Genomic DNA, 12368 nt, shown 5'->3' with positions numbered 1-12368 from the left:
ACATGAATTCAGCAAAGTTGCAGGATACAAAATCAATGGACAGAAATCAGTTGCATTCTTATACACTAACAATGAAGCAACAGAAAGACAAATAAAGAAACTGATCCCATTCACAATTGCACCAAGAAGCATAAAATACCTAGGAATAAATCTAACCAAAGATGTAAAGGATCTGTATGCTGAAAACTATAGAAAGCTTATGAAGGTAATTGAAGAAGATTTAAAGAAATGGAAAGACATTCCCTGCTCATGGATTGGAAGAATAAATATTATCAAAATGTCAATACTACCCAAAGCTATCTACACATTCAATGCAATCCCAATCAAAATTGCACCAGCATTCTTCTCGAAACTAGAACAAGCAATCCTAAAATTCATATGGAACCACAAAAGGCCCCGAATAGCCAAAGTAATTTTGAAGAAGAAGACCAAAGCAGGAGGCATCACAATCCCAGACTTTAGCCTCTACTACAAAGCTGTCATCATCAAGACAGCATGGTATTGGCACAAAAACAGACACATAGACCACTGGAATAGAATAGAAACCCCAGAACTAGACCCACAAACGTATGGCCAACTCATCTTTGACAAAGCAGGAAAGAACATCCAATGGAAAAAAGACAGTCTCTTTAACAAATGGTGCTGGGAGAACTGGACAGCAACATGCAGAAGGTTGAAACTAGACCACCTTCTCACACCATTCACAAAAATAAACTCAAAATGGATAAAGGACCTGAATGTGAGACAGGAAACCATCAAAACCTTAGAGGAGAAAGCAGGAAAAGACCTCTCTGACCTCAGCCGTAGCAATCTCTTACTCGACACATCCCCAAAGGCAAGGGAATTAAAAGCAAAAGTGAATTACTGGGACCTTATGAAGATAAAAAGCTTCTGCACAGCAAAGGAAACAACCAACAAAACTAAAAGGCAACCAACGGAATGGGAAAAGATATTTGCCAATGACATATCGGACAAAGGGCTAGTATCCAAAATCTATAAAGAGCTCACCAAACTCCACACCCGAAAAGCAAATAACTCAGTGAAGAAATGGGCAGAAAACATGAATAGACACTTCTCTAAAGAAGACATCCGGATGGCCAACAGGCACATGAAAAGATGTTCAGCGTCGCTCCTTATCAGGGAAATACAAATCAAAACCACACTCAGGTATCACCTCACGCCAGTCAGAGTGGCCAAAATGAACAAATCAGGAGCCTATAGATGCTGGCGAGGATGTGGAGAAACGGGAACCCTCTTGCACTGTTGGTGGGAATGCAAATTGGTGCAGCCACTCTGGAAAGCAGTGTGGAGGTTCCTCAGAAAATTAAAAATAGACCTACCCTATGACCCAGCAATAGCACTGCTAGGAATTTATCCAAGGGACACAGGAGTACTGATGCATAGGGGCACTTGTACCCCAATGTTCATAGCAGCACTCTCAACAATAGCCAAATTATGGAAAGAGCCTAAATGTCCATCAACTGATGAATGGATAAAGAAATTGTGGTTTATATACACAATGGAGTACTACGTGGCAATGAGAAAAAATGAAATATGGCCTTTTGTAGCAACGTGGATGGAACTGGAGAGTGTGATGCTAAGTGAAATAAGCCATACAGAGAAAGACAGATACCATATGGTTTCACTCTTATGTGGATCCTGAGAAACTTAAGAGAAACCCATGGGGGAGGGGAACAAAAAAAAAAAAAAGAGGTTAGAGTGGGAGAGAGCCAAAGCATAAGAGACTGTTGAGAACTGAGAACAAACTAAGGGTTGAAGGGGGGTGGGAGGGAGGAGAGGGTGGGTGATGGGTACTGAGGAGGGCACGTTTTGGGATGAGCACTGGGTGTTGTATGGAAACCAATTTGACAATAAATTTCATATATAAATAAAAAAAATAAATAAATAAATAAATAAGTATTAAAATAAAAAAAAAAATAAATAAACAATAGTCCAGAGACAGTAGCCACTCTGCCCTCTGGTGGTAACTTGCCACACTGCACCCCTCTTGCAGGGAGCTGGCTTCCCTCCATTCCCTCTCCTTTCCGGTGCCTGAGGGCTAATGTCTTTCCTCCCAGACCCCATGCTGCTGCAGGACACTTCTCCCAGCCACTTCCAGCAGACACAGTTACGTCCTGACCCATCTAAGTGCTCTGCCCCCTAAGCATTCCTCTTGAGCTCTCCAAGACTGCAGAAATCACTGCCCCTTATGAAATGCCAAGCAAACCATCATTCTCCCCGGGCATCTGAGGACAGCATCCAAATAAAATATGTAGGTTGTGGGGCTAAATTATGTCAGTGCCTCCACCCCCTCACTCCGGGCACCACAGCCCCCAAACACCAAAGAGAAGCAAGGAAAGGTTCTCTGTGAGGGAGATAGCAAGCTTCAGGTGGCCTAGGGGGAGAAGGAGTAAATGGGTGAGTGGTGGGTCCTGCTTCTTTAAGACAAGCCCCGCCCCTCTGCTGAGAAACATCTGCAAATTCAGAAAAGCTTAGAGAAAAAAGTATTGTGTGCCTGGGAGTCAACCCTCAGGGAGGCGCCCAAGGCTTCTGGAAGGTGTTGGTGTTGATAAGCATCCAAGACCCCACTGGATGTGTGTGAGGTCTCTAAGAGCCAAAGAGGCCCCACCTCAAACCCTTATCAGAAAGGGAACTGAAAAGATGCAAAATAGTTATGTTCACTGTGATAGTAGCTATAAAAAAAAATATGTATGTTTGTGCAAGGCAAGAAGTAAAAAATGAAAAATAAAATGTGTTAAGGTAGTGAACTGTGGGTCATTTCCTTTTCAAAACATTCTTGAATATTGTTTCTGTTATCTTGTCAGTCAGTAAAATAAGCATTTTTTTTAAAAAGAACCTAAAAAAGAGGGTAACTACAGAAGCCTGAGCCTTGCCGAGGCAATTGTTACCCACAAAAGCAAAGGGACCGTGTGAAAACCGCAGGATTCCCAGGAAATCTTAGCCAGAGTAATGTCCACCAGACTTGGGAAAGGGGGAGCCATACCACTGGGGTAGAGCCACCAAACACATGTGATGATGCAGGATTTGTTAGCTCCAAGGCCCTGAACGTGCCAGCCCACCCTGGGAAAGCAGAGGGTGGCGCCATGTTGTCGTCACATCCCCGGAAGGAAGGGGCATTGCCAGGGAGCTATGACAGGCAACGAAAGCTGACTGAGTCCAGCTTCTCTCCTTCCATGGTGAGGTTCTCCTGGGATCTTTACTTGAAGATTAAATGTTACTGTTTGGGAGAGGAGGTGTCATCAGCAGAATGTGGATTCGATGTAGGCTTGGAGAGGGAGTGGAGAACTTTTGGCAAAGAGGGAAATCTTCTGTGGCCTCAGAAGTTAGGGATTTCTCTATAGAGCCTCTTTGTGAGGTAGGCTAATTAATTAATTAATTAATTAATTAATAAGCCAGCTTATTAATTTCTTTCCTTTAGATTTGGAAAGTATGTTAAATGTCTTTTTTGTCCCTCCTATGCTTGCTATACCTGAAAGGGGTTTGAGGGAGCTCCTCAGAGGTTTCTGAGTGAGACACTTAGGGGTCCTGCCTGGATGTAGACTGACCCCTGTACCATGAGGCTTGCATGTTCAATCACTTGGCCACATGTGACAGTGGCTTCTTCAGTGGCAAATACAGAGCCTTCAGTCATTTTAGCAATCAAACCTCAGAAAGGATGTTTGCCTGGCCAGGGCACTACCTACTGGGGTACCCAGCCAGATGCCTGAGTCACCAAAGAACAATGGCATCCAAGAGAAGGGCCATCGGGAGAAGGAGGGTGTCCTGGGGAGGATGTCCTCAGTGTCTGTGTTCTGAACTTACCATTGTCTTCTTCACATATACTTCTTGACCTCGGGACAATCCAAAATCTGCTATTTTGGCTACATAGTTTTCACCAACTAAAATGTTCCTGGCAGCCAGATCCCTGTGGATAAACTGAAATTTAAAGAAAAAAAAACATCGTTTGCTTTTTTCACTTCATTCTGCTGGCACAAGGCCACTGCGGTCAGACCTTTGGGAAATAGAGAAGAGAGGAACCCAATTCCCTTAAAGTTCCTCTCTAATATCCTCAGTGGATTTGGCCAAATGACCCATCATGTTTTGGGAGAAGCATTTCAGGGGGAAAAAAAAAGAAGAAAAGAAAGAAAAGAAAAAAAAAAAACCAAAAAACCCAGGTCATTAAATCTTCCTGCTGCAGTCCAAGTCCTCTGCTATCATGCATTATTTGGATCCAAATGAAGCTAAGATCAGTTCAGCCTCCTCATCAAATACACATGCTGAGATTCACTAAATACAGTTCTTGTCAGTGTCTGGCATTAACTTCTATGTAAACAAAATAGTAACAAAGAGATTAAAATTAGGACAATCATAAGAGGAATTAAGGGGGGGAAGTTGACTAGAAAAATGTATAAATTTAGCTCAACTCTGAGTCCAGAGAGAATTTCAAAGGAAAGATGTCCAAAGCAAGGTCCTCACCACACACCTGTTTCTGGCTCAAGTAGTCCATGCCACGGGCCACATCTGCTGCAAAATGGAGAAGCTGCTGGGAGGACAGCGTGGAGGCGGTGCTGTTGGCAATGGCAAAGGCGGGATCGGTCTCCAGCACTCGGCTCTTGCGCAGGAAGTCCAGGAGGTTTCCGTGGGGAGCGTATTCGATGGCCAGGTACAGGTAGCCTGTGGGGAAAGGGAGAGACACCACCTTCTCAGTGGCCCTCAACAGCTCTGAGATTTCAAAGGTGTGCTAGGGTCTCGGGAATGGCTTGTAAAATTTAGTATCTAAAAGCAACACGTTGGGGCACCTGGGTGGCTCAGTCAGTTAAGTGTCCAATTCTTGATTTGGGCTCAGGTCATGCTCTCACGGTTCATGAGTTCGAGCCCTGTGTCAGGCTCTGCACGATGAGCACAGAGCCTGCTTGGGATTCTCTCTCCTTCTCTCTGTTCCTCCTCTGCTTGTGCTCTCTCTCAAAATAAATAAATAAACATTAACAAGGAAAAAAAAAAAGCAATACATCTAGTGGTACCAACCTTGAGAACACTGACAACAGGACTGAGAGAAGTTTCACGTTCCTGCCATGCTTACAGGGCACCATGCTCAAACTCAGGGTCCCCTCTTTCCCACCCCCTCCCGCCTACCACACGTGGACTAACATGGAGGCTTCCTGAAGGCCCGCACCTACTCAGTAAGATTTGCCTCCAGAAGATCTAGGACAGCTAGTCTGCATCACCTGTTATTTTTTTATTCAGTATTGATGGAGAACTAACGTGAGCCAGGCATGTTATTCCAGTCTGTCTCTAACTTTTCTTGAGGTTATTTTTAAAAAAGAAAAAAAAGAGTAAGTGTCCATGGCAGAAGGACCCGTACGAGGCAACTCTCTGCCTCCTCCTTCTACTGCTCCCCTAAAACTCCCGCTACGTCACTGTCTTGCTCATTAGGTTCTCAGAGTCTGAGGTCAGAGACTGCATTTTGCTTAGAGAAATCAGAAAACTCAAACTTAGACAAATAAAACAATAGGTACTAGAAGAAATTATGGTCCATTGTCTTCGCCTATTCCCAAATTGTTTTCCTTTTTTCTTTTTTTTTTTTTTGATAAAATTAATCTTCTTTCACAAAAACATTGATCTTTTGAGTCAATGAAAAGTAGAGTGGTTTTACTGTCTTTTAAAGGTAAAATTTTTGGTATACCATTTTTTACATTTAAAATGTCGAATGAATTTTAACTTCAGAGACATTCTAAGAAATTGAAATTCTGGTGTAAAAAAAAAAAAAAAGCCTAGTACTGTAGCATGTAGCACTGTAAGGCAAGATACGCCTCAATGCTTTCTCACTTCCTCACTGAACTATAAATCTTAAGAGCCAACCAGTTATGTGCTAAGGTGATGACAGAGCAAAAATTTAAAAGATACACATTTTTCTGTTGGCGGTGGTTACTTTTTTTAAACTTTCATTTACTGCTGTCCCATGCTGACCACTGTTTTCAGGAAATAGCTGAAAAATAAATGTCATTACTTCATTATTGAACCTAAGGGACATGATCTAGCTTTCAGAATTACACCCTATTGGATCACAGAATGATATATTGTTTGAAGCCCCAGTATTTTTAGTTTAATAAATTGAGGAAAAGGAAGTAGTCTCTCTTCTATTGTTGGTGTTTGTGCCTCAGAATCAACAAGAGGTTGTCAAGTTTGGAAATAATTACTGTGTGGAGCTTTTTTGTGGGATCAAACTTTTCCATGAGGAATTAATCATAATTAAGCATAAATTTAAGCACAGATTCAGAATTATAAACCCAGGTAGAATGCTGAAGTAAACCCATAGAAGTACTTGTTATATCTAAATAATATAAGTGGACCTTTAAGAGTATGTACAACATAGGATAGTTGTAGAGCTCCACCATAACTGTACCCATAATTGTTTGGGGAAAAAAATGAAGTTCTATCAGATATAAGTTTATTACTATTATTTTATCCTAGCCATTACCAATGCTTTTCTATTACAATAGGTTGTTGGCATTCATGGATTTAACATTCAGAGTATCAGTGTCTTGGGCTTGGAGGAAATAAGATAGGCAACTCAGAAGAGCCAATGCACTTCACTCTTCCTGATGCTGAAGGCTCCCCCAAACCCTAGCAATAGTAGCTGAGGGAATCCCTGAATCAGCAAGGATGGCAATGTGCAGCAACCACGGGTACCTTTGAGCATTAATGGGTGAACCACACCAGAAGGCAAAAGATCCAGCCTGGGACCTACCTCCAAAAAATATCCCAAGTCTCATTACAATCTATAAATAGGACCAGACATTCAGAATTAAACTGCAACTTTAAAAAAAATGGGTAGCATTCTTAAGATTGTTATATTTACTAATTTCAATATGGAATGTGCCTGTTTTAAACAAAAATTCTGGCAGGAAAGACAGGAAAAGAGCATCTTACCACGATGTTCACACGCTCCCAAGAGATTGATGATGTTTGGGTGGTGGCCAAGTTTACAGAGAACCTCCAGTTCCCCAGCGAAGTCCCTGTGGTCATCTTTGGAGGCATATTCTGGGAATTAAGTCAAGAGTTGTGATCCCTGGCTGTTAGACCCCTTTAGAAACAACTATCCCCTCCCACTCCCCAGGACCTTCAGAGGCACTTAGTCACCATCAGGTCTGGAAAACTGTATAGAAATCAGACATTACTCTAGGAAGAGTACTTGGTACCATTGATACTTTGGGCGGAAACCTCTGTTGTTGGGGGTCTGTCCTCTGCATAGTAGGATGTTCAGCAGCATCTCTGGCCTCTACCACCCCCCCAATACCAGCGGCCCAACCAAAAGTGTATCCAGACATTGCTGAACGTCCCCCAAGGGGCAAACCACCCCTGGTTGAGAACCACTGTTCTCAAGTTTTCTTGTTTAAGCTCTCAAATGCCCAGTGAGATGATTTGGTAGAGATGGAGCAGCCTCTATTTAGACTCCAGCTATTCTAGCTGAAGCCGCTGTCCAGCAACGCATATGCTGAGGAGCAGAACCAAAGTTTCAGTACAACAACACCGGGAATGTACACACCTTCCTTTATCATAATACTTTTAACCTGCTTTCCCACAAATCAGTCCTGCTAAAAAAACAAACAAACAAACAAACAAACAAACAAAAAACACCTCAAATCCAACGGCATTTCTATGGAAGTTGCTTGATGGTCAGGAAACTGAACTACATCTGTTTCTATTCTTTTCATCCCGTCTCTGGGTTACCACTTGGATCAGAGGAAGAACCGCCAGGTACCAACCAGGCTGAAGGGAAAGCTCACTCTGGCTGACGCACAAACTGATCAGCCTTGATTGGTGACAGAGTGCTATTATGGTTTTTTGAAAAATAATGTTGGGTAGGAAAGGGAGGAAGGGGGGGCCAGTTGGTGCTGGTGGCCCTGTGCCTACCTGAACATGCTTGGAAATTACAGGAATGTTTCATATGGGCTAAGGGTACACACAAAACTAGCTAGTAGGCAATCCCAAATCAGATACCCTGTTCATACCATAAGAAGCCCGAGGTTTAATGCCTTGGAAGCATATTTAAAATGAAGTTCTTTATAATGACCTTGTCCCCTACTTCAGTATCTGTCTTCCTTCGGATGCATCATTCTCCCTGCAGACATTTTCTGCCCTGGTGCCCCATTAAGCTATTTTACCTCTTCACATGGGCATGGGACCATCAGGCTCAGATCACACTTTAAAAGCCCTGATTTTACAAAATTCTACATCCTTTCTTCTCATACTATCCTTACTATTCCCCAAAACTCCCTGTAACTAAAGTATCAAAACAGAAAAGACATTTCTGGATGCTAAGCAAGATTGTGTGTGTACATGTGTACGTGTATATTTGAAATATACTACTATCTCTAGGCATTGACAGTATTTTATTTGTTTTATTTTATTTGTTTTCTATCAACCTGCTGCAAAGAACAAGTTAATTCCCCCCTTGCGCTCAATACTGCTGTCAGAAAGGAAAACCCAGCAGCAGCCTTAGAGAGCCCACACGGTGAAGGTGACCCACAGAAGTAGTTAATTACATTCCCTGTTCTGACACACAGCTTTCCAAGCCCAGATGCTCTAGAACCCACAATGCAGCTTCTCAATCAAGCCATGTGCATTACCTGCCACTTCACACAGAAGAGAATACAGCTAGTACAGACAGTGAGCTAGACATTCAGCTTTCTCAGAAGATGTGTATTAGCCATCTTGTTAGATGGGTAGGCACCAAGCGGTCTTGAGATGAAGACAACTGGAAAATACCTCATTCTTGTGACCTTAGATCAATGGTTTTCAAACTTGAGGGTACAGAGGAAACAAGGAGCATGCTTGTTGAGAACACAGATTCTCACGTGTCGCCCCAGAAACTCAAATACTGTAGATCCAACAGTGGGAGAAGCCAAGTAGATGCATTGCTAATGTCTCCAGGAATTTTGATGCAGATAATCCATGAAGACAGTGGTTTGCAAAATGTGGCCTCCAAACCCTCAGCATCAGCATCACCTGTGATCTAATTAGAAATACAAATCCTCTGGCCCTGCTCCAGACTTACTGAGTCAGAAACCAAGGTGGACCCCAACAGTCTGCTTCTAACAAGGCTTTCAGACGATTGTGATGCATGCTCAATTTTGAGAACCACTGCAGTAAGAGAAACAACAGTCCTCCCCCACAATGAGCAGTGTGTGACAGGGAATCTATATTCTCACATCACAACAAGACAGTGGCATTTAAACAGCTCATGCCTTCATGTTTATGTCCTGACCCTGTCACCAGCTGACCTCAAAGGAAATATCACCTGCAGTTGCACTGAACAGCTATATCTGACACCATGCCAATTTTCTGTTTAAATAATGTAAGAGAATAGAGGAAAGATTCAACAGGAAGTCAAGTTGTCTCCCCGCCCGAGTGAAATGCTGACTTGATGTGGCCAAGCACTGACCTTTCATTCTCTTGATGGCAGCGTCCATCCGTAAGCCGTCCTTCTTGATGCGCGCCTTAAGAACCTGGCCAAAGTTACCCTCCCCGATCACATCTTGAAATTTGATGTCATTCCAGTCAAGCACTGGATAAATTGTAGGATCTGGGTTGTTTTTGGCCTTCCTGTTCAGGGCCAAAGTTCCTGAGTTGAACTGCACAACTGGCTCTTCCCTCTGGAGAAATAATTTTTTAAAGGTTTTATGTCAGGATTTTTCATAATTCTGACATGCATAAATACTCCTGGTTTGTATCCATACCAAGTGAAACAAGAAACTAATTCTGGGATGGAGATGGAAATAGGTTTCATCTAACAGACTGTCTACAGCTTCATGGGACACTTCCAGGCATTGGGGGAAGGTATTCTGCAATCAATTAGCAATGTCTGCAGACAGCAAGGCAGGGGAGAATTAGAGCAGGGATGCCACAGGATGGCACATCCCTGAGTTAGTCACATTGAGTTTCTACTGAGCTTTGAAATAAGCAGGTACTTAGTTTTGGTTTGGAAAAGAACACAGAGATCCTATCTGGGACAGTAAGAGGCCATGCCTCCATGAGAGCTTTTCTTACATAGTCTTGGTCTATTCTGGACTCTAACTCACTCGCTCTGGCTTATCCTAAACCTGAGAACTTCTTGAGCCCACTCTGGAGCAGATTCAGACCCCAGGATGACAGAGGCTTACAGCAAAGCCCAACACAGCATCACCTTTTCTCCTGAGTTTGAGAGGCTGGCATGTATAATGACAAGGCACCGATATCATAGGAGCTCCAGTGCTCCCGGCCCCCTTGCTGGCCCTTTCTCTCCAGGAGCAGCTTGAGTTGAGCCACCTCTGGCATGGAGTCAGATAACAAAGCTCCCCTTGTCCTCCATAGAGGGGAAGCTCAGGGGTCTGTGGACATGAAGGTATACCTTATCTAGAATGTGTAGCTGTACTCAATGTTTTATACATGGCATTGATAAAGCTGGGTGCAAGTTTATTTTACATAGCTTAAAACCACACACTAGAAAGACATTCAGGCTCTAGTAAAACCAAAGGAATCAAACAGGGTACATATTGGTCAAGTATGATTTTGTAAACTCTGATTACTGATCAAAATGTCTAGGCGAAAGAATGATGCAGTGCCAGGTATTATGAACTATGACTGCAGACTGAAGGACACAAAGGAATGGAGATACACACATGTACATACAATTCACATATATTACAGACACAATGTATATGGGATAATAAGATTGTGGGAGATACTAAAAGTCGAAAATGGGAACTGGAAATAGGAAATGTCTAGCACAATACATCATTACCCATGACATCGAGGTCTGGTTACACTCATGTCCTTCCTTACCAACAGTGTTCAGTTCTTCATACTGCAAGATTAGTCTCCCTGGTGACTTATCATTAGGATGACCATACAGCTCACTTTGTTAGGGCCTGTTTTAGCCCTGGCTTCCTGAATAATTACTAAGAGCAACCTTTTCACTCTCATAATTGTTCCAGGTTGGATAACAAATTATATAGTCATGCTGTTTATCTCCCATTTCATGACGGAAGTCAAAGAGAAGATGAGGCCTGGCTAAGGAAAATACTGGCTTTAGAAGTAAATTTCCTGGTCCACATCTTTCAAGTGAAGGTTCTGCATTCATGCAGACTTGTACTTATTAGTTAGTAGGAAGATGAGACACTACCACGTTTTGGAAAGCTTGGGCCATTCTCCTTTGGACATTTGCCCTCTTCAATTGCAACATGATCAGGAAGGCCAACAGCACCGTCAGGCAGGTCATTCCTGCCGAGCCAAGGATGGCTATAAGCAGCATTTTCCCGCCTCCAAGGTCCGCTGGTGCTGCGCAGAACACAGGAGAAGCAGTAGGGTTAGTTTTGGAGAGACAGGGCAAGACCATCTATGGTAGACATCACAGGGAAACAGAAATGTCATGGTAGCCCTGACTCTGCCACCTAATTGCTATGGGACCTTGGGCTACTCATTCATATGTTCTGAAACTCAATGGAGAGGAATGACTCACAGTCTGACTTTTTATAAGACCTAAAAAAAAAAACAAAAACAAAAGCAACAACAAAACAAACAAAAAAAACCACCAAAAAACACAAAGTGCTGATTATTATATAATTATTAATTATTAATCTCATCATTTATCCAACTTTTACTTCCAAGTAGAGGCCCAAGCAACTGCACATTGTCAAGCAATAGTGAGAATGAGTAACTAGATGTAGGACTTTGGGAAAGTAGCTAAAGTTCCCCTGAATAATTTCCCCACCTAGAAAATCTCTCTTGTTCTAAGATGCTGAGTTTAGAGTCTGTAAGGTATTTTGCTTTTTTTTTTCTTATATAAAAAAACTGATAGAGAAAATCTGAGAATACCAACGGGAGAATGAAGGAAAGGAGGAGGGGAAGGAGGGAGAGACAGAAGAGAAAAACCATTAAATTCAGGGCTCAGGTCAAAATGAACTTAAAGATTATGGTCTAATCTTTCCATCTCTTTCCCTTAAACTCAAATAAAATTAAATGCAATATATTTTTACAAAAAACAGTATGTAGAGCATCACCCCATCTTCTTACAAGTATTCTTTTGTGATTATCTCTTTCCTTCCTTCTATCTCTACTCATGGGTGCATAAAAACAAGTCTGGAATAGAATAGTGAGAATTTTGTTGTTTTGTTAGGTCTTGTTTTTTTTGCTTGTATTTTTGTAGAGCTTGGATTTAAGACCTGTACACATTTTACCAAAACACAAAATATTATAAAAGTAATGCATTTATTAAGAGTGTCATCTGAAAACTCCAATTCTCTATAATTGGTAGACTCATAATTCCTTTAACATTTCAAAAATATTCCAAAGAATCAGCACTGAAAATATCCATGTTTCATTTTATT

At 42.1% G+C, this 12368-nt stretch overlaps 1 protein-coding gene across 3 annotated transcripts in view; it reads right to left on the bottom strand.

Moving 5' to 3' along the window:
• TEK (TEK receptor tyrosine kinase) overlaps positions 1-12368 on the bottom strand; it is a 118587-nt gene that overhangs the window by 13388 nt on the left and 92831 nt on the right. For 2 of the 3 annotated variants that reach the window (XM_086685424.1, XM_025919889.2), the window contains 5 exons: positions 11165-11319; positions 9446-9656; positions 6931-7041; positions 4484-4674; positions 3823-3936 (listed from right to left, as the gene is read on the bottom strand). In XM_086685424.1, the coding sequence (XP_086541550.1) occupies positions 3823-3936; positions 4484-4674; positions 6931-7041; positions 9446-9656; positions 11165-11319 (782 nt within the window). The remainder of the gene's footprint in view (positions 1-3822; positions 3937-4483; positions 4675-6930; positions 7042-9445; positions 9657-11164; positions 11320-12368) is intronic. The other variant, XM_086685423.1, reaches the window with a different exon arrangement.

The sequence above is a fragment of the Puma concolor genome, chromosome D4 (assembly GCF_028749965.1).
Source record: "Puma concolor isolate L17-30 chromosome D4, mPumCon1.1.hap2, whole genome shotgun sequence".
Taxonomy (NCBI): Eukaryota; Metazoa; Chordata; class Mammalia; order Carnivora; family Felidae; genus Puma; species Puma concolor.
The sequence above is the reverse complement of the archived record's forward strand: the minus strand, read 5'-3'. Positions and strand labels throughout refer to the sequence as shown.